The sequence below is a fragment of the Felis catus genome, chromosome X (genome assembly GCF_018350175.1).
Source record: "Felis catus isolate Fca126 chromosome X, F.catus_Fca126_mat1.0, whole genome shotgun sequence".
Taxonomy (NCBI): domain Eukaryota; kingdom Metazoa; phylum Chordata; class Mammalia; order Carnivora; family Felidae; genus Felis; species Felis catus.
In genome coordinates this window covers 100,665,330-100,688,423 of record NC_058386.1, presented here as the reverse complement: position 1 = coordinate 100,688,423, position 23,094 = coordinate 100,665,330, and the positions used below count along the sequence as shown (strand labels likewise).

The 23,094-nt window shown below is 42.9% G+C and overlaps 1 protein-coding gene across 7 annotated transcripts in view; it reads right to left on the bottom strand.

The window, feature by feature from the left end:
* GRIA3 (glutamate ionotropic receptor AMPA type subunit 3) overlaps positions 1-23,094 on the bottom strand; it is a 266,792-nt gene that overhangs the window by 48,913 nt on the left and 194,785 nt on the right. For all 7 annotated transcript variants that reach the window (XM_019824236.2, XM_023249377.2, XM_023249378.2 and 4 more), the window contains 2 exons: positions 14,926-15,302; positions 4,501-4,699 (listed from right to left, as the gene is read on the bottom strand). In XM_019824236.2, the coding sequence (XP_019679795.1) occupies positions 4,501-4,699; positions 14,926-15,302 (576 nt within the window). The remainder of the gene's footprint in view (positions 1-4,500; positions 4,700-14,925; positions 15,303-23,094) is intronic.

Genomic DNA, 23,094 nt, shown 5'->3' with positions numbered 1-23,094 from the left:
AGCTTGAGAGTTGCCTGCAAGGAAGGCCTATGGAACCACAGACCCCTGGCCGCCGAGGGGCGGGAAAGGCCGACGGCCGTCTGAGTGCCCCTTTCCCTCTTCCTGAGGCCTGTTCGGTCAGGCCTCGGCAGCCTCACCGTGTGTCTGGTGCCCCACCCCAGTCTTGACCTGTGAGGTCTAGGAGTCTTGTCGTGCAACGTATCATGTGACATTGGAACAGACTGGTTTTGAGAAGGTGGCATCAAAAGATCCACGTCAAAATTAAAAAAACGGATTTTCTTTTTTAAAAACTGCCAAGTAGTAGGCCCAACAGATGTCTCTGACCTACCATCCCTTGGTGTCAAACTCCTCTCTTGTTGTCACTATTGTGTGTTCCCTAGTATGTGGTTTGGCTGTGTCCCCAAACATTTGGTCACATCATATGTGTCTTCAAACTAATTAAATCTGGTTGCAGTTGTCCAAGTCTATTATCTGTCAAAATTGCAAATCCATTGTAGTACTTGGTGCGAAAAATTTTAACCAAAGGCTCCCATATGTTGGCGTGTTTCCTGAGTCTAGGGGAATGGGTTAAGGGGTTAGGGAGGTCCGATGTGTACAGAGCTCAGTTGTAACATGTAACAGAGCGTAAAGGTCAATGGTTGGTTTTCTCGATCATGTGAAAAGGTCAGCATAGCATAGGTGCAAAGGAGACTTCTCTCCTTTCCCCCTGTACTTCAAAGGCCCTGTAATAGATAACTGAGGGATATGGAAATGTGGACTCCAATTGAAAATGTGTGTGTGTGTGAGAGAGAGAGAGACAGAGAGAGAGACACACACAGAGAGTCTGAATGTGTAAGCAGGATCTAAATACTATTAGTAGGGACTACTTTTCAAATCAGTTCGAGAGCTCTTCATTTACAGCCTACATTTAGAAAAGTGAATATGACCGATGACAACAGCTCGTCATAGACTCTTGCGTTCCAATAAAACAGTTTGCACGAGTAAATTCAGCTGTGCCACGTGGTACAATGTCTGCAAGTCAGAAGATGGGACAGTCCCCTCTGTGGTCTCCAGATAAAGCTCAGTTTCTCTGTCCTGCCCAGCACGTGAGAGCAACTTATTCTCTCTCCACTCCTCTCCTTTTATATTTAGAATTTCAAAGGGCTTTAAATTAATATTAAACATTTCATTTAAAAATGCAACCTTCTTTAATGCCTCGAACTACCTTTAGTGGGGATTCGGGCAGGCATCTGGAAAAGAAATCAAGCATCATAGTCATCGAATATTTCCGGGGGTCTGGAGGCAGAGAGAATTTTGGAATTGCTTTTTCTCCAGTGCTACTTTTTAACATGAATCCGTATCAGGTTACATTTCCAAAACCTAGTGGAGAATGATCATTTCGGTGCAGCTTTCCAAATCATAGTGGCATTTCTCTGGGCAATGACAATAAAGCTGTCGACGTGTTTTTTAGCACGGGTGCCTCCACTGCAGTTGGGACATTTAGTTTTGGAGCTGCTGTCTAAGGAAATCAGTTTTCAAGTCGAGAGGGCTCACGGTAATATTTCAGATGTCTCTTCCAGCTACATGCATTTTGCTCAGTCCCTCCCTGCCTTTCCGGATGGAACAGGTCTCTCTGTGCCAGTGACTTGATGTGATTGTAAGATAACAGCTAAGGATAGCTGGAAAATGAGAGAAACAAAGGAATCATTTTAAAATACCATCATTTCAATGGCAGCCTTATCCAGGAAGAGTAAAAATGTCTGCAGGGCAATTAGAAAGGAATTGTATTTTATTTATTTCTCTCTCTTAGTGGAAGCACTAGAGGGCTGGCCCCGGGCTGTTTTATGGTATTACTATTTGGTCTCTGTGGTTTTAGTATGCAGTGAGAATGGGAAGAAATGAGCTTACTGTGTGTTTGTAAATGCTGCGCGTGATCTTGTTTTAGTCTCTAAAGTTCAGAAGGCATGCCATCTGAGGTCCTCCCTTTTCCTGTGTGCGGAGGAGTGACCATTCTTAAAACTGCCCCCAGATCAGTGAGGGCTGGGGGAGGGGTGGTGACATACTAGTTCAGTGGAGTCCCTGGGAGAGAGATGAGGGGTTCTGGCTGGCTGTCTTCTCCGATCTATGTGGTTCAAGGAGGGTGGGGTGGAGACCATGGACAAAAAATGGCTTCAAGACCGATGGGTTGGGCTCCCCTGTATTACATGAATACCAACCTTACCCTTTGTTAGGTTTACATAACATTTCCAGCACAAGCAGGCTTAAAAAGTTGATTTTTCTAGATAGCTCAGTTCCACGCTTAGATCATCAACCTTCGTGTGCTGCCCTGAAGAACTTCCCCACAGAATCCTAATGCTGTCACGAGCAACCAATTGGGGAAAACGAAAAAGTGGTGCGTGAGAATTAGAAAATGATTTGCCTTTCCTTATACCTGGAAATAGCCAGCTCCCTCTCTAATCAGATTCTCATAACAGCCCCATTTCCATACGAATTACTCATTGGCTGTAAAGGTCACTAGGAATCGGTGAGCATTAGAAGCTGCAAACCAATTAGAATGTGGCAATAGCTTTGCTCAGAATTGGATGTTGATTCAAATCGGCTCTGGTAATGTGAGGCTTTTTAATGAAACCATCATCGAATAGATTAGCAAACACTTTCCTGGTTTTTGAGAAAGACACAAAATGTGTGGCGGGTGGGGTCTGGGTGAGGGGACAGCGACTGTTTGGTCATGCTTTCAAGCCTTTGCCCTCATAAATCTTCCCAGGGAGGGTCCTTTGCCTGCAGTATGGATGAATGGCCTTTGAAAGCTTAATGGGAATTGATGCCGTCTATCGATTACCATTTAAAGTACACCTTCCTAATTTCGAATCGTTTTTGAAGGCAAAATGCTTTCCAATGGAACAAGGGGCTCTTATCAGAGGGGCCAAGTCTGGTATCTTGGTAGCCTAAGTGATCAATTACTTCATATAGCAACTTGATGCCTCCTGGGATGCTTTTGAAGGTGGATACCAAACCAGATTTCCATGGAGCTGATAATGTGCTGACTACTCAGCAGATGGAGGTTGCCCGCTTCTTGCCCTGAAACATGTGGGTGATTTCATGTAGGCAGGGGATTATTTCTAGATAAGTTTCTGGGACTTCCACAGTGGTGAGGGTCAAGGCCAGGTTAGTTCCAGAAGGTCTTCATTGATAGTTCCAATACTGGGCCCCCCTCTCTCGCTCTCATTGGGGATTTTGATCTGCTCGGTAAACAGTGGTAAAAGTGAGAAAGGGATATCCAGAGCCGGTAAGAATTGTGGAAAGGGCCCTAGAATGAACGCTTTCTCCTTCAGGGAATGAAAACAGTTTTTAGCTAATTGCTACAATTGTGAGAAACCTACTCCTGGTTTTCCATGAAATAACTGGGCAAATCTCATGATAATACATGCAGAAATACATTTCTTACTGATTTCTTAAAGTAAGCTGGTTTAGCACCAACATCTATCTACCCTGGACGTTAAGGAAAAGTTAGTAGTTACACCTGCCAACCAGCATAATTATCGGTTGCACAGACTAAACGTTTCCCTTTTACTTACTCTACAAGTGGCCTCTGTATCATTGCTACAACCAGTTATAGTGGTTATGGTAGCAGGCAGTGGTAATGTAGAGAATGGGTCCATTTTCTAATCACCGTACTTTCCTGGTTGGGGCAACTGAAAAACATTTGAGTTCTTAAACACTCCACTGGGAGCCTTTCTCGTAGTCCAGTTGGCAGAACAAAGATCTTGATAGTTTATGTAAAAGGGGCTTGTCCATCATATCATCCTTCTAGAACTTGCTGCTTTGATCTTCTTTCATCTTTGCTCTTGACAGTGTTTCTGTCAAGTGTTACTACCTTTTGCTAGTGAACAACTTGCTGTTTCCCCACTAAGATTGGGTCTATGATGGAGTAGAAGGGGGGTATAAGTGTACTCAAGAAACTAAAACAATCACCAGCTTCCTTGAACGTTGAATTATCAGCATGTATATGAACGCTTGAAATAAGTGTAAAGCACTTCAATAGGAAGCCAGTGTCTGACACAGAATATCTAATTTTATAGTCTATCACTCTGCAGAGTCTTAGAGCCAAGTACCTAAGTTCTGTGAAACGCTGAGACATAATATCTACCTTTATAAAAGCTCAAAAGGAGAATGCATATCATTTAGTTCAGCCCCCTCAGTTTTCAAGGAAGGTGATCGAGGCTAATGGCTTGCCCAAGGACAAACAATCGCTCTGCGACAGGGATGAGATTCAGACCTGGGAGTTCAAGCTCAGTGCCCTTGTATCCAACTTGTTACATCGCGCACGAGTCTTAATTGAAGCAACAATGAAGTAGGTCACCAGCCAAGCAGGGCCGTATTTATGTATTATGCTGTTTTATGCTGCACTTCGATAACATCCCCACACTTTCCCATCCCTCCCTTAAAAGTACTGTGAATTTGCCTTTGTGAGAAGATGATACAAGGAAAAGCAGCAGGCCCAATTAACCGCAAAGCACTTACTCTGAAAAATTCTTTCGTTGAACCGGAGTCCAGGGTCCCATATGCAATTTCAGTCTGCTTAGCTAAGTCTTCAGCACTCTCTATGGGAGAGACCATCCTCTCCACAGTCAGGAAAGCAGCAAGATTGGCAGTGTAGGAAGAAATTATGATCAGGGTGAAGAACCACCAAACCCCTCCGACAATCCGCCCGGACAGCGACCTGCAAAACAAAACAAAGACCAGTCCGGACCCCGAGGGGCCGGATTTCAGTTTACAAAAATCATTATCTTAATTTCTGGAAAGAGAAGTGGTTTCAGTATAGTTGAAGTAGGTGAGGTCAGGGAATCAAACAAACAGCAAACAAAAGTAACATATTAACAACATCCCATGTGGTGATGGCATATGATGATGGTACATGCATAGTATAGGCCCTTCAGGCCTATCTGGCTTGCAGAGCACGATTTTTTTTTTTAATTCTAGAAAAAATATCTTCTTTTTACCAGCTCCTGATGACACATAATAATTATACTTATCAGATTCTCTTCCTGTGTGAGCTCTGTGTGCTTCTGAGCCTGCGCAATAGAATCACCTGGGACCTTTGTTAAAAACCAAACAAAACACACACACACACACACAAAACAAAACAAAACTCATGTCCAGCCTACCTGACACCAGTTAAATCAGAACCTTGGAGGTGGGATCCAGGCATATATATTTTTTAAAGCTCGCCAGGTGATTACAAGGCACGGCCAAGGCTGAGAGCCACGGATGCGAGATGATGTCATGGGAGAAACCGAGTCAAAAGCCCTTACGTATTTGAAGGGAAATGGGTGGGTGTGGGTGGATGAGTACTCTTGACTCTGAGTTTGGTAAATTTAATAAAGACTTTTGCCATTTTGTGGAGCCGGTCACGCGTGAGGCAAGGAGCCATAAGATAATATGTATTATGATCTTTGTATAAATGACTAGCCAGGGATCCAAACTCTTTGCTTTTACAAACTAAGCCTTAGCACACAGGACAGCCTCGAGTGAACTAAGGAACTACCAGTATAATAGAATTTGAGGGGCACTAAAAGTTTTGTTTCCACCTCCACCTCTCCCCCCCAAATAATCAAAACAAACAAAACCATCCTCACAAGGCTGCCATCGAGAATCTTCGTGTTGGAATCACCTTCTGCATTTTCTTCAGAAGACTTGGTCAAAATGTTAACACACAACTTCAATAGGACCTCTTATCACATTATCGTGGATTAGTCTATGCAGTTAGTAGAGAATCGGACAGAAGATGGGTAAGTTTAAAAAAAATGTTTTTAATGTTTATTTATTTTTGAGAGAGACAGAGACAGAATGCAAGTGGGTTAGGGGCAGAGAGAGAGGGAGACAAAGAAGCAGAAGCAGGCTCCAGGCTCCGAGCTGTCAGCACAGAGCCCAATGTGGGGCTCGAACCCCACAAATCGTGAGATCATGACCTGAGCTCAACCGACTGAGCCACCCAGGCACCCCAAGATGGGTAACTTTTAATAAGGGAAAAATTTGTTGTTAAATGTAACTATGCCTTTGGCATTACCTGGGGTGTTTGTGAAAAGGCAGGTTCGGAATACGTGAGCGCTCAAGAACCCGCATTTCTTACCCATCCCTGGTGACTGCAGTGGTCTGCAGACCAGAACGAGAAATACTGTCCTTCTTCTACATCAGTGATTCTCAACTCTGCCTGCACATCAGAATCGTCTGGGAAGCTTGAGGCAAAATAAAACAAAGGACAGCGGCACACAAAAAATGCCTAGGCTCCACCCCAGATCATCTAAGTCAGACTCTCTGGGGGTCAGGCCTAAGCAGCAGCATTTGCGGAAAGCTCTGGTACAGCCAGGATTGAGAGTCGTGGTCCCTACATCATGAATGCTGCTCAGGGGAGGGTCTGTGGGGAGCAAGGGGGCCGTGAAGGCACTGAGTGCTCAGTGATGGGTTGGGGCTGGTGCGGAGGCAGCTTCACCTCCATGACAATGTTGCTCGAGGCTGGCTCTGTCTACAGAAATGAAAATCTGGTCCCTAGGTTCTAGAAAACTTTGCCACATTATCTCTAGGATAGTTCTTTCTGTGGCGGAGCTCCAGCCTGATTAAGCTATGTTCTCCCGTGCCCAGAAAAGCTCACAGGAAAAGAACCCACTGTGATGGAAAGTGAAGAATGGGCATAGGAGCCTGGCACATCTCCAGGCTCTGTGGGAAGAGGGAAGTTCTGGGCTGAAAGCTAGCAGGTCAAGCTCTTCTCTGTTTGTGCTTGCATTTTACCATGTCCAGGCAAATTTAAATTCCCGTGTCCCAAGATAAACTTTTATTAGCCTCTGGAAAATTCAGCTGTTTTTGATTTTCCACTCTGATCAAATCATTTTGGCAGGTGTTTTGATAAATGGCATTCTTTACTGATTAACTGAAACAAAACTACTTGATTTTTTAAAGTCTGCAGTTCCTATTGGTTCCCGGATGCTTAAAGCAACCCTTCTTGCTTTACTTTTGAACACAATCCCTTTTGGCCTTTCAGATGTGAAAATCTGCTTTGCGACAGATTTCTCTAACTAATAGTTACGTTCTCTCAGGATTTCATCTGGGAACACGTCCCTTTTAATCAGAAGAGATAAAAACATCTGGATGAACCAGGAAGAATGTGTTACACTTCCAAATGCTAAAAGTTTATAGGATATTTCCATGATGAATTTGGACCCTCATAGTCTTTCTTCATTGTTGCCATATATATTTAATTTATTCTCGACTGATGTGACTCTGGAAAGAATTTTACCGTATAAAAGATTAATGTTCCAAGGTAGCATCCATAGTAATAGGGTAATAAAAATGATAACAATAATAGCTAACCCTTCCTGAGCACTTCCTGTGTGCCAGACCGTTCTGATTACTTTGGGTTGACATGGGTCAACTCTTTCCAGATTAGAAAACAGAGGCATTTAACATATGAAGAGACTGAGGCACAGAGAGGAGAAATCAGAAATCAATCATCTATACTTATGCAACAGGAAAGAAATGCCCACATTTCTGTGCTACCAAACAGTCACATTTTCTAGAAGACAATCTAGAATGGTGTATAAATTATAGAAGGTACAATTTTCTGACAATAACTGAGAATTATAGTTGCAGGAAAACCAAACATGCTCGGATAATTATTGTTTATTATCTGTTTGTTGTTCCTTTGGAATGAAACTGTGAATGCCATCCTTATTTGGAAGGATAGGGTTTTCCTGAGACCAAGGGGAGGACGGATTTTGGAGTGATTCCAGAATCATGGTTTGGTATGGAAAGGGGTGTATTAAGCTGCTGCGAATACCAGTGGTAGTTTTTGCATCGTCTACTTGAAACATGGAGAAAGATACAGTAACTTATGGAAATTACACTTGTGCCATTCTGTTGAGGCCAATGGATCGTGTCTGTATGATCTAAAATCAAGCCTGCACATGATAATCTGGTTATTTTGGCCACCGTCATAGGTGATTCAGATAAACATGTGGTTGATCTGCAGGACTTAGCTGAGATTGGCTGTTGACATGACTGAAAAGAAACCTCAGTGCAAAATGGTCATTTTGGTGGCCCCTTTATACATGGTTATTGACTTTGGCAACTACACGGTTAATGCGATGATACACCTATGAGCATGGAGAATTTTGGTGAATATTCACATAGAGATGGCGTAATAGCATCCAGAAGCCTCGGCAGAGATGGAAAAGGAGCTTTCTTGGAATCCGTGTTAAATGCACAGGCTTGCGTTCAACATTCTCCCCTCAAGGCAGTAGTAGCTTTGACAAGAGTCTCGGTGGGATTTCTACCACTTTCTTTCCTTTATGGCACGGACACCTAAATCCTTCCTCACGGAGAAAAGGTGCAGTGGCACTCAAAGGGAAGCGGCTCTGTAAGAATTTTTACATTTCCCTTTTCTCGTTAATGAAACCAGAGCCATTTAAACCCACATTTCACACGGAGGCTATATAAAAAGTGACTGATGGGTCAGCCCCATGACATTTTTAAAAGGATCTATTAAAACAAGACAAGACTTTATAGTTGAGTTAAAAAGACCTGTCATTTTCCAGTTTCTTTCCCCCCATTAACGCAGCTTCAAAATGTGTAACATTCATTTCAAAGAGTTTTGTTGCACAAGACAGATTTTGAGGTTAGCATAATGAAATGGCTATAAAATGCTGCACATTTAGTATTTATAAAAATGCATCATAAGGAGCATATCGTACCTTTTGAAGAAATGTAAGAGGAGGCGTGAAGTTAATGAAAGTAGATTAGCAACAAGAGGAAAACAGACATAAAAACACCGCAAAATAATATACAATGCTCTTGTTATCTGTAATAATACGGAAGTAGAGTTTCTGAGTTAATAAGAACATGTATTTTACGACCTCTGAAATGATAATAAAAGTGAGCTATGTGCTGTACCCTTCATCCTGTAAGGAAATTTTGAAATGTTCACTTTACTAGCTTCGCAAGATCAAGAGCTGAAACCGTAACCGCTTCTCCTTTGCACAAACTCTTCATCATTCTCTTTTCTCCCCCTCTTCTTTCTTGCAAAGTATGGCTCTTTTCTACACTCTATTCAAGGCTGTATCTATGACAGATTTTTAAAAAGCGTGCAGAATCAATCTTTGGCTCGTATAGTATTTTCTGATGGGAATAAGTAACCATCTTCCAAAGACTGAAAACTACGGCTTTCAGCCAGAACAGTCATGAAGTAGTCGCAATAAAAATCCTGCTCTTACATCATTAATTTATTACCACATCACTCCTACTTTGAAGAGAATTTGCGGTAGGATGAGATGCTGGTCGGACATCGGCAAACGAAAGGACGTTGCTTCCATCCCATTCATTCCATGCCCTTCGTGTCTTTTATCATTTTGTATATATTTTCCACTTTACAAAAGGATTTAGGTGTCAACTAACCTGGACAGATGTCCTACCGACTCCTCTAAAGTATTTGAACATTTAAAAAAATGTTTGTTTATTCTTGAGAGAGAGACAGGGACAGAGTGTGAGCGGGGGAGGGGCAGAGAGAAAGGGAGACACAGAATCTGAAGCGGGCTCGAGGCTCCGAGCTGTCAGCACAGGGCCCATCGTGGGGCTCGAACCCACGAAACCGTGAGCTGATGACCTGAGCCGAAGTCGGACGCTTAACCGACTGGGCCACCCAGGCGCCCCTGAAGTATTTTATATCTTGAAGAGTTAGAGAAGAGTGGTGTCTTTTGAATAATATGTACACAGTAATCAGGTTCAAGTTAGCACGTTCTCTGGGTCAGAATTCCCCCAATCCTCACATCTACTTGGCTAGCCCTCAGATGTCCCTGCAGCTTCAAAGAAAGTCAGCAGGGGGAGCATTTGCCTGGAAGGACTTGCACTTCAGACTGCTTAGCAAGGTTCTATCAAAGTTTTACAAAGGAAATAAATTTCAGATTAAAAAACTGTAACATTCTGTCACCATCCGTAAACCATTATAGAATAATACAGTCAAAATATTTGCACCAGGTGAAATCCTTAAGGAGAGCACTTTGTGGATTCAGGAAGGAAGGTTGTTGGTCATTTCTCATCAGAAATCAGCTATGCGGCACTGGCTAAAATTTGAGCTGTATTCCTAAGGAGTTTCAGGGACTCAAACGCAAGTACCATATTAAGTGTTAGTGTTTGTGAAATCAGGGCAGTTAAGAGCAGCCGCTTTAATAATGACGGTGGCTAACCTTTACCGAGAGCTTACTATCGCCAGGTACTGCACTTTACATTTCTCGGAGGAGGAGCTGAGGCTCAGGCAGATTTAGTAACGTGCCCCGAGTTACACAGCTGCTAAGCCCGACTGTGAATCTAGTGAGCCGAGCTCCGGCACCCACGTACTTAACCACTACGCTACCTCCATCTGGCTGCACCCGCGGCCTAGCTCCCCATCCCCCGTCAAGGGGAAGAGGGTTGAATGGAATCTCCTTATGCTTTCTTCTCCCGACTGCCCCCCAAAACACATTTGTATATGGAGAGGACCTCAGCTCATCACATGGATCACCCTCTCGCAAGGCGATTCAGCCTCCAGCTGAATTGCTCAGTCTGAACAACGGAGTGGTTGAAACTATCAAACCGAACCTCGACGTGGGCTCTTTAAGCTTCTAGGCCCCCGTCCGTACCAGTATTTGATGGAAACAGAATGATGCTCGGTTTTCCTCGTGATGTCTCATTGCCGATTCCCTGCTCTTTTACTTTGGGGGAACACCCGCTCGGCAGCATTTTGAGCGCTCACTGCCCCCTTTCTTTACCAACCGGGGCAGGGGCAGGGTTTCGGCAGAGGTCGGGAGACTGGAAACTAGCTCCCGGGCACGAACGCGACCCGAACCCGAGGAAAAGAACGGACCAAGCCGCGCGCCTGTAGGTCGGTAGTGGGAGGCGGCGCGTGCCGGTGGGAACGGGTTGTACCGCTGGCTCTCCGAACCCCTATGACCCCGGCCTCCGTCGCATTCTCTCTCTGGGTCCTGTTCTTTGGTCTACGATGTGAGGAAAGCAGCCCGAAGAGGAAAGAGCGCAGCGTGTGGACTTGGAGTCCGGTCTGAATACTGGCTCTGCCAGCAGCGGCGTGAATGGGCCAATTATTTAACGCCAGCGTCACCTTCTTCAACTTAAAAATAAGTACAAGGCCCACCTTGTGGCAGCGCCTTGAGGGTTAAAAATCCGTATGATAACGCAGGGAAAGTGCCCCTACGTGGCGAGGTGGGGGAGCTCAGGGAAGGTCACTGTCCCCCTGGAACGGAAGCAGCGGGGTGAATTTGTCTGCCATCTCCTCCCGCTGTAACAGTTGAGAGTTGTACTTTAAAGTGTGGTCTCTTACAATTCCTTGAATCGCCTCGATCGGGGGACAAGCCGGAGTGTACGGTGTATGTTCGCACTGGGGGCTTTCTGGAGAGTCTGCATTCTAAGTGGGGCCCTTCAACAGAAGTAAAGGGGAACGCAGGCATGTGCAGTCAAGGCAACCGGGAATCTGAGGGCGCAGCCATGTCATTACCAGGAATTTCAAAAGCTGTTAATAGGAAAGCACATTTCAGTGGAGTTTTCCGGTATACAACTGAGCACAAATATAGAACCACTAGAGCTCTCAAGACGAGGAGAAATAAATATGCTAAAAAGCATAAAATTGTTTCAAGAGGCTGAAAGATATAATTTCCTTTGAAGGCCACAAAAAACAGTATTGAAGGAGGGATCACTCATATGGTAGAAAATGTACAGACCAATCATTTATTACTCAAAAGCACAGGAAGGATCATGCGTTTCTCCAGACCAGTGTTATTCCATGGGCTGTGTGCTCCGTTGCTGGGTTGACTTGCAACCAGCATATAAAACAAAATGAGGGGAAAACCAACAGCCCACTTTACACACTGTGTGTTAGCCAATGTGACAATAAATTATATTAAAAAAAAAAAAACTAAAACAAAACAAGGGGCACCTGGGTGGCTCAGTTGGTTAAGCATCTGATTCTTGGTTTCGGCTCAGCTCATGATCTCATGGTTTGTTAAGTTCAAGCCCCATATCGGGCTCTGCACTGACAGTGGGGTTCTCTCTCTGTGCCCCTCCCCTGTTCGCTCTCACTCTTCTCTCTCTCAAAATAAATAAATAAAACTTAAAAAAGAAAACAAAATGAAACAATATATCCAAGTTCATGGCACACTGCAAGGGTAACCTTTGGTGAAGCTTCTGTTACATACGTATACATGTACTGACTCATCGTGGGAAAATGTATTTTGTACTGAGGGATATAGTCAAAGAGTTTGAAAAAAAAAAAGGATTTGATATATTTCAGTGCCACAGAAGAGCCACAGCTTAAATTCTACTACAAAAAAAAAAAATCTGTCCAGCTTGTCATTTTCAGGTCATCATCTTTAAGTTATTACTTAATGAAGCAATATGCATAAATACTTCTAAAAACATATAGCTTTTGGAGTCCTGTTTGAGTATGCAGAGTAGGATGCAGCACTCCAGTGGGGCTATCACAAATTTAGTTCTGAAAATTCACTTACAGAAACCAGTAACATCTCCAGCCTTAATGACTCTCCAGCATTGCCTCAACACAGATTGCCAGCCATGTTAAAAAAATCACTCAATTACGGGATCGTTCGGAAACCTACTCTCCAAATGAACATTCAAAAAAAAAAAATGAGAAAAGAAACTCGCAAAACAAATGAACTCCCGTGTGGTATCACAAAATGACACACGTTGTAAACACAAAAGGAAAGGGCAGTGAAAGAATTTGGGAGAATCTAACCGAGCAGATTGAGAGCGGCAAAAGGTGTGACTTAGACAAATGAGGCTTGCCCCAGACACCTTGTACTAGAAGACAGAGGATGGTTACCATGTTTCCAGGCTTCAGTTGAAATGCTTCACGCTCCAAGTGGATAATCTCAAAATGAAGTATGCTGTAAAACCATAGTGGGTGACCTTCTAAGTCCTTACATTCTAAATGAAAATCCCCATACATTTGTATAATGGACTCTGGTCAGTATTTGGATTAATGTTCAATTTTACCAAAATGACAACTTTTTATTTCAGAAAAAAACCCCATTCCCCCCCCCCCCCATTTAAAGATGTTGCATTTGTTTACAGTATTCTGTGATTATGAACTCAACACTTTTTGTTTAGGTGAGTTAACACTTCAACTAAGTGGGAGAGGTCCTGGACACTCACATTTCAATATTTTCAGTAGCTTCACTGAGATGAAATTGCCATATCATCAAATTCACCAATGTAAGTGTACAAAGAATGGTTTTAGTAAACTTAAGAGTGTGCAGCCATCGCCACAATCCAGTTTTGGAGCATTTCCCTCCCCCCAGAGTTCCTTCATGCTCATCTGCAGTTAATCCTGACAGGGCCGGTGCTAGGGGGAGGCAAGTAAAGCATTCACCCCACGCACAAAATTTAAAGGGGTACCAAAATCTCATTAATCACAATAGATAACACTTTAGTGCAATATTAACAAAATCGCAATTCAAAAAAATCCATGATGAACAAATATCACAATTTTAAATAAAGACTGAATTTGACCCTTGAACTTGCTGTACCCAGCCGTACTTGCCTCACCCTAATCCACTACTTATTAGCTTCTCTCTGCTCCTCCCATGTCCCCAGAAACCACTAATGTAATTTCTGTCCCTATGGATTTGCCTATCCTGGACAAATGGAGTAAATCTTGTTTATCCATTCCCTTGCTGATGGATATTCGGGTTGTTTCCACTTTTTGGTTATTATAAATAAAGCTCCTATGAACATTTATAAGTCTTTGTGAGGATGTAGGTTTTCTTTTCTCCTGAGTGAATAGCGAAGTGAAATTGCTGTGTCATATTTTAAGTGTGTATCCGACTATAAGAAACCGCCAAACCATCTTCTAATTTGGCTGTAGCATTTTGCATTCACGCTACTGACGGATGAGGGCTACAGTCATTCTACATCCTGGCCACCACTCAGTACTGTCATTTTTACTATAGCCATTCTAGAGGGTCTGTAGAGATATCGCATTGTGATTTAAATTTGCATTTCCCTAATGACTAATGATGTTGAGCATCTTTATATGTGATTATTAGCCATTTGTATATCTTCTTTGGGGGAAATGTCTATTCAAATCTTTTGTCCATTTTGAAAATTGGGTTGTCTTCTTTATATTGGGTTGTAAGAGATCTTTATATATTCTGGATATAAGTCCTTGATCAGATGTATGATTTGCTAATGTTTTCTCCCAGTCTGTGGCTTGTATTTCATTTTCTCATGATGTCTTTTGAAATGTGAAAGTTTTGAATTTTAATGAAGTCCAGTTTATGGAATTTTCAAAAACGGATTGTTCTTTTTGTGTTTTGAAAATTCTTTGTCCAATCCAAGATCACATAGACTTCCTCTTACGTTTTCTTTTAGTAGTTTTATAGTTTGAGTTCTAAAACTTGGGTAAGATGCTACAATGAATAGTTGTAGGCAGTCTAAGAGCAAAGTGAAAAACGTCACTGAAAGGGGAAAGTAGGAGGGTTTTTAGGAAGAGTTCTATATTCTTTCCATTTTTTTCTAGATCCAATCTCTAGACAAATGAGAAAATGTTTCAGCTCAGTTAAGGAGGAAACCATGCCTGTTTGATCTGATCAAGGCTTAGTACTAGCTTTATCCGAGAATTATTAATATTAGCTGACAATGTTGCCTTTATCCAGAGTCCAGATGTTTGCTATAATATGTATAAATATACAATACTATAGAAATGCATGAAGGACATTCAAAACAACACCGGTAACACACTTAGTTCATGGACACAGGCACACAAAATGGCTTGATGGTAATTTGTCATTGGATGGAATGCTAAACGAAAGAAATCTGGACTTGAGATGGGTGAATGCCAGATGTACATGAATGGATCACAGCCACAGAATGCAAGGAGGCATGGAAACAAACCTTGGAGAAATATCACAGCCTTGCTGCATAAAGGCACCCAAGGAAAACCAAAGACTGTTAAATATTCCAAATTCATTTGGAGGGTCAGGAGGGCTTTGCGGATCACGAGGTTCTTCATTGTTGTCTTCCAAGTGCCATTCATAGGGGCTGAATCTGCTGACCAGGAAAAGAACTACACTGACTCCAATGTAGGCGAAGACGATGCACATCCAGATTTCATAAGCCAAGGGATCCAGAAATGAGAATACGCCTGGTTTTGATTTCTGAGGCTTCTTTATCATGATGGAGATGCCCAGGCTCATAAACGGCTTTGAGAAATCTATGACTTCTTCACGGACCAGGGTTATGGTGAGTGGAGCGACAGCTATATCAGCCCTCTGGAAAAAAAATTTTTTTTTCTTTTAGAGATAGCCATTTCCATTATTCATTTGCCACTTACTAAACCTCCTTGGTGGAAATATAAACTCTTAGATCACTACAACCGATTGATTTGTCAATGCTTTCATCAGAAAAGTAGTAGCATTCAATGGGTTGTAAAAAGCTTTAACTTGATGGTAAGGTGAGGAAAGGGCACTGGCTGGTGGCTGCTTGGCCTTTTGTCCTTTGCAACCTATTGTTGACTTATGGCAACTGCCTCCGTTTTTCTTTCTTAGACTTTTTCTGCTACCTTGCAACTCGTCTTGTACTCCCTTGTGACATATCACTGCTTAACTCTTTTTTCTATAACTTTATTTACTTATTTTAATGTTTATTTTTTATTTTTGACAGAGAGAGAGAGAGAGAGAGAGAGAGAGAGAGAGAGAACAAGCTGGGGAGGACAGAGAGTGAGAGAGAGAGAGAGAGAAGCAGGCTCCAGGTTCTGAGCTGTCTGCACAGAGCCCAACCCGGGGCTCAAACCCACAAACTGTGAGATCATGACCTGAGCCAAAGTCTGATGCTTAACCAACTGAGCCACCCAGGCTCCCCCCCCTTTTTTTTTATTTTAAGTAAGCTCTATGCCCAACGTGGGGCTTGAACTCATGATCCCGAGACCAACATTCACATGCTCTACGAACTGAGCCAGCCAGGTGCCCCGATCACTGCTTAACTCTTGTTTTCTTAATTTTAATTTTCATGCTCTTATGTCTTATCTCCCTCATGTGACTGGATATTTTTGAGGGGCAAGCAAGTAGTCTAGACTCTGTGCCTCCCTCCCCACCATGAGGTGCAACACAGGACCACAGTACTCAGTGTAAAATTTACTTGAGTGTTTGCTATTATTCTTGAATTATTCTTTTCAGAGCATGTCTATTAAAACATAGGTTCTTTAAAGGCAGGGACTCAATCTTCTGGGTTTCTTTTTTGTATCTGTCACTGCAACACATTTTAAACCAAAGAAACTAGAGATGACTAAAAAATAAGTGGCTGACTGTTGAAAATAATCTATGTAAACATGAAAGAATTCTGCATGGGCAAGAACAAAGGTAAAGCTGTTATTAGAATACGTATGAATTTATATAGGAAACCATCATGTCTAGTGATAAATATCAGTGTGGCACTCACATGTATTGGATCAATAAAATAAATGTGTCAGTAGTACCCTGCATAATGGGCTCAGGCAAAGGCAGGCAATGTTTTTATATTAATCCCATGAAAAAAGACGCTAGAAATTTTCTTTTCTTTTCTTTTCTTTTCTTTTCTTTTCTTTTCTTTTCTTTTCTCTTCTTTTCTTTTTGGTGCTAGCAATTTCTACACTTCATTCTTTTGTCTTCCACGATTTTTCTTTTTTAAAATGTTTATTTATTTATTTTGAGAGAGACAGAGAGTGTGAGCAGGGGAGAGGCAGAGGGGGGGGGGGGAGAAAGAGAATCCCAAGCAGGTGCCATGCTGTCCGCACGGAGCCAGATGAGGGGCTCGAACTCATGAACTGTGAGATCATGACCTGAGCTGAAACCAAGAGTCGGATGCCTAATGGACTGAGCCCCCAGGCGCCCCCACAACTGTTCTTCTACAACAGTAGTAGGTTTAATAGACTTTAGTCTGGAGCCAGGCCTTAAAATGCATACCTAGAAAAATGCTTCTAAGGAAAGCTTTTTGGATGGTCCATCAGATATGAAGTGAAAACACCAATTTTGAGGATCATTTTTTTCTATGTTACATAGGGTTATATCTCAATATCCTTACCAGTGAGGGGGGAGATAATGATGAATTCTGAGGTAGAAGATGTTTTCAAAGAAATGTTTTACTGCCTTGAGCTCTATATGGTGGTTCAAACTGGTTCAAAAACACATCTTAATTACTTTAAAGAGAAATGCAGATAATACACAGCCAGCTACCATTTATTCGCCGCTTACTCTGTGTGTAAGCACCTCATATGTATTATCTCATTTAATTCTCACAGCAAACTAATCATCCTCATGCTAATGAAGGAGAAACTGAGGTCTGGGATTAGAATCCTGGTCTTCAGATTTCAGAACTCATACTCTTTTTCTGGTTTGTTTCAAGTTATTTAAATTCTAGTTAGTTAATATATAGTGTAATATTGGTTTCAGGAGTAGAATTTAGTGATTCATCACTTACATTTAACACCCATAGCCCATCACAAGTGCCCTCCTTAATGCCCATCACCCATATAGCCCTCCTCCCAACCCTGCCCTGGCAACCCTGTTTGTTTTCTATTGTCAGAGTCTCTTATGGTTTGCTTTCCTTTTTCTTCTTCTTTCCCCAATATTCATCTGTTTTGTTTCTTTAAATTCCACGTAGGCGTGAAATCATGTGGTATTTGTTTTTCTCTGACTGAATCGTTTTGCTAAGCATAATACACTTTGGTTCCATCCATGTCATTGCAAATGGCAAGATTTCATTCTTTTTGAGGGCTGAGTAATATCTATCTATATATATATATCACATCTTCTTTGTCCATTTGTCGATGGACTTTTGGGCTCTTTCCATAATTTGACTATGGCTGATAATGTTTGTAGAACTCACACTCTTAACCACCATAATGTCCTAACTCTATAGACGTGTGCAGGTTTCTGCTATACGCTACTTTTAGGTACAACAATCAACCCCTCTCAGGTTCCCTCCAGTGTATATCTGAGTGCCCATTCCGTGCCAAGCACTACTCTTGGTTCTGGGGATGAAGCCGTGAGCAACAGACAAAGCAGGCACAACTCCTCACCCTTGTGGAGGATGTCCTGTAGCCCAGGGGAGCTTCAGAAAGTATGTATTTCTTGAAGCCAACAGTCTGCTGACCAAATCTACCTGAAATGCTCACTAGCATCTCAGACCTCCCCAATTGTGAAGTTAAATCCATCATCTATCACACAAAAGCTGATTCTCCTCTAAGTCTGTGAGTGATGCTTCTTCCAAACTTTTTGCGGTCCCTGATCCTTACCAGTCCCATCATCTGTGCGGGCGATCTTGCCTCTTTCTTCACTGAGAAGATGGGCGCCAGCTGACAAGAGCTCTATCGTCTGTGTCCTTTTTCTTCTCAACATATTGCTGTGCCTTCACCTATTCCTTTTATAAAAAATATTTTATTTTTTCCTAACTAGGCTCCACGCCCAACTTGGGGCTTGAACTCGTGACACCAAGTTCAAGAGTCGCATCCTCTACGGACTGAGCCAGCCAGGCACCCTGATTCACCTATTCCTTCTTTCACTCCCATCTCTTAGCAAACGAACTTTCTTTTTTTTTTAATGTTTATGTATTTCTGAGAGAAACGGGGGAAGGGCAGAGAGAGAAGGGGACAGAAGATCCTAAGCGCAGGCTTGAACTCACAAACCATGAGATCATGACCTGAGCCAAAGTCGGACACTTAACCAACTGAGCCACCCAGGCACCCCTGAACTTTCTAAGATTTAATCCACTTATTCCTTGAATCCCATATTCTTTTGTCTCTGTTTAAAACTTAGCTCCAGGGCACCTGGGTGGGTCATCGGTCAAGCGTCTGACTCTTGATTTTGGCTCAGGTCACGATCAGGTTTGTGACACGGATCCCCAGGTCAGGCTCTGTGCTAACAGCACGGAACCTGCTTGACATTCTCTCTCTCCCTCCCTCTCTCTCTGAGCCTCCCCAGCTCATGCTTTCTCTCGCTCTCAAACAAACATTTAAAAAAAATCAGCTCCATTTATTCTTATACTAATTTTTCCTTCTTGACCTATCCCAATGGTTCTCAGTGGGTGGCTCCCTGGACCAGCAGCATCAGAGTCACCTGGGAACTTGTTAGAAATGCCAATTCTCAGGCCCCATCCCAGATATATGGAATCAGAAACTGTGGGTGGGATTTGGGTGGCCCTCCAGGTGATTTGAATGCTTGCTGTCATTTGAAAACCATGACTTGGTCTTATTCACTTAAAATCAGATTCAGATAATTCTGTTTACTGACAGACAGAAAGGAGACAAACCCCGCCCCTCCCACCTTCTTTGCTCCTGCTACCTTCTTAACCATACATCTTTCTCTATTACCTGAATCTTGTTGAGTAAATACACCTTTACCATGTCTTGATGTTTAACACCACTTCGTCCTTATAAAACACCCGTGATCTACCTTCTACTCCCCACCCTTCCAATTTATTGACATCGCTTCTTCAACTATATACTTGGTCACCACATTCCAAGTCCTTCCCTCAGACATTAACTGCTTATGTGACCCCACTAGCCTTTTGCACGATGTGCTCTCTTTCCTTGGCTCTTTGACCCTGAAGACCATGGGTCCTCCTACCTTATGGCACGTTCCTTCTCTGGCATTTGTTCCCGGATTTGCTCTCTTGACCGGCCGAGGCGTACCTTTGGAGCCTCAGAGTCTACTCACGGGGCCGGCTTAGGGGACATCCGATGAAGGTTTGTGGAGTAATAAGCAAGACTCCTTGAAGGCTCTGTCCTCCACTTTCTCCCCTCAGGATCATCACCTAAGGCTTCAACACTCCCCTCCTAGCTGCAGACTCCTGAATCACCAGTTCTGCATTTATAACCAGAGGGAAGCCAAACAGCAATTTTTTTTTACCTGTTTTACCCTTTCGCCTGGGGCCAGACCTGATCTTAGAAACAAAAGCTACTGAGGAGAATGGAATTGGCCAGAAAGCGAGAGGGTCTTTTTCTTTTCTTTCTTTCTTTTTTTTTTTTTGGCTGAGAGAGTCGGAATCTGCTAGAAAGAGGCTTGGTGCGCCAACAGAAATCACAGATAAAGCCACCTTCTGTCCTTGCCAATGTGTTTCGACCTCCATGCAAATGCCCCTCTCGTATCATTTCCCATTTGATCTCATTTGAATTTAATTAGTTAATTTAACTAGTTTTCTTGATTTTTTTAAAGTCTAAATAATTGAGAGTTCTAAGAGAAATGGCCATTTCTTCGTTTTGGAAGGAAGAAATAAGGGGCATTTGGGTGAGAAAATCACTTTGGATTGAATTTAGGGGACCTGGGTTCTTTTCAAGCAGGTAAAGAAGGGAGTTTGAGAATTTTGACACCCTTTATGGGGGGAAAAACCCCAACATCTCGGCAACAAACAGCCAGCAGATGCTAAGCACGGCTGAACACTAACAAGAAGTGGCTAGAGAGACAAAACACAGCTTCTCGTCTGTTTCCCAGGAACACGCAGCAAAAGAACAGATTCTCAAAGGACGCCATTCCTAGTAGGAGTACTTTTGAAGTCACAGAAGACAACAGAAAGAACTTGCTCCCCCCAGGCACTTGGCTTTTTCCCTCCGTCTAGCTTTTTAACCTTTTCTGAATTGTTTCTTCCTAAGGAGCATTTTCAAAAAAGGCGGTGTTAGTCTGTTTTTTGGAAGGTGCTCTCTCAATGAAGAATAACATTAAATCTGTGCTCAACTAAGCCTCATTGATGTGGACCTGGCTCCAAAATGAGAATTCCCATGCTGAATCTTAAAAAAAAACCAAAGACAAAAAAACCCAAAACCTATTATGGCCGGAAAAAGACAAAGGAATAGCAAAAATCAGGTGGAAGAAGGCTCAATCAATAGAAAGGAAGGAGCTAGTGATCAGCCAGCCGGATAGGGGACTTAGCAACCCATCCCGTCTCTTGTATGCCTGGTGGGGCCAGCGCGGCAGAACTGTCCTGTCCGCTCCCAGGCAGCTATGGAGAGGCCCTCGCCCTCTGCCGCCACTGTCCCCTCCTCCACGTGAAAAGGATGTTGTTACGGTCAGTTATTTCAGGGCCCAAGATCTGCTTGGCATGATGTCTGTGGAGCAATCAAGCTGGTTATAAAGGGAAATGGGAGGAGCCGGGAAGTAGTGTCAGAAAACCCCCATTTAGCTCTCCTGGAACTGCCACAGCACGCAGACCAGGAGGAAAGTCATTTTCGAGGCAAGTTAAAGATTTAGGAGGCCAACATAAAGGCAACTCCCCCCCCCCTCTGCTCAGAATGGCAGACCTCCGTGCGTCATTAATGCTCCTTCCTGGAGCATTTGAAAGAGAGCGCACACATCATTTGAAAGAGAGGGGCACTTTTATCAAACCATCAGCCCTTCTGCCAAAGCCCAGTGTAATCACCTGAAGAATAGAAAAGAATATTTGGCGTCTGTTACTGCACCCTTGCTTCTCTGCCTTTGAGCTGGAAGGACAGATCGACTTCCTGTCTTTCTTAATGGAAAATGAATCTATCTTAGGGTAGTGACAACCTAAGAGATAATTTCTTCTAGGTAGAGAAATGTCAGTGTGAAGAGCATCTATAAAATTGCCATTTGTCCTGGGAGTGTGAAGGGGTCTGAGGGTGCCCGGGGGCTGCGACCTGGAATCAACCACCCCCCGACCCCATCTCCATCCCCAAGCTCTCTGCTCTCTTTTAAGCCAGAGGTGCCAATATGGGCAGTGGTTTGGCCTTTCCCAAGGCAACTCTCTCCCTCCTATCTTCATCTTTAGTTCTAAGTGCTGGGAACATAAGGAACACAGCAGCTGCCTGCTGGCAGGCGACCCTTTGTCAATTAGAACCTCGATTTCTTTCCAGCCCTTTCCCTGACTCTCTTTTTCTGTTAGATTATATCTCCTCTCAAAGGGCAGAAACCCCCAGCTGCCTGCTTTGGGTTTTCAGATATTTCAAGTGATAACTAGAGATGTGTATGGCATTATTCTGGAGGCCACAGATAAGCAGGATGGGTATCTTGGACGGAGAAGCTCATAATCCAACTAGATTGCAACCCCCTTGAAGGCAGATGGGGATGTTGTATCTGATATAACACCAATCTTCCCATAATCTGGCAAGCTTAGTAAACTGAGCCATTGTGAGCCAGTGCACAGAGCACTGGGCCAGGAGTCAAGAAACCTGAGTTACAGTCCAAGCTCTGCCAAGCTTTGCAATTTTGCGACCTTGTCACAATTCCCGCCACTATTTCTGTCATCCCATCAGGGCTTGGTTGCCTGGTTTACCCAAATGGCAGTTCTAATGGCCATTCCTGGCTGATCCCCATATTTATCTGTAAAACGACTGAAATGGTAGGCTAAAAGATGTCTAACAGCCCTGTTAGCTACAAAATGTTTTTAAATGTCCTCTTACAACACATGCTATTTTGCAGCCATAAAAACTTGTGGTCTGTAAGCCATTTAAGCTGGGGACAATTACCATGTGGTGATGTTATAGACATCCAGCTCAAAATCAAAACTGCTAAAAGCAGGTGGACAGTTTCAAGTCCATAATGTTCTGAAGAGCTTACATAATGGGGCACATTGTGTCCTACTGACGTTTGTTTCAAAAATAGCCTTCTTAGCAATACAAGGTGCCCCAAACATCAACCTTGATTTGGTTTTCTTTAGAGGGAAAAAACCCATTTAGGAATCATCTGAAAAGAGGCTGATTGGCTTCTTTCTTCCTAAACAAATTTAATTCATTTGGACTCTTTCTGGAGACTTTGTGGTAGATACTGAAATCTTCTTTGCGAAGCTTTTTTCATCTCTGCCTGTCTTCATTTTTTTTTTCCTACTCTGATCTGTTTTACATGCTAAAAGCAGAAGAGAAAATTCCCTAAAGATAAATCTGTGCTTATCTGTGTAGGTTTCATGTTCATTGCAAGAACTAGTTTTCCTCCCCCCCCTTTTTTTCTTAAGCAACTTGCAAACTACAAGAGCCCAGGCCTGCCAGAAATGAATGCCTATGTTTTCACTTTTCTCCATTTCTATCATTGAAAGAGAAGTGGAAAACTTCCCAGTGCTGAAAGATTACAACTTCTAAATGAA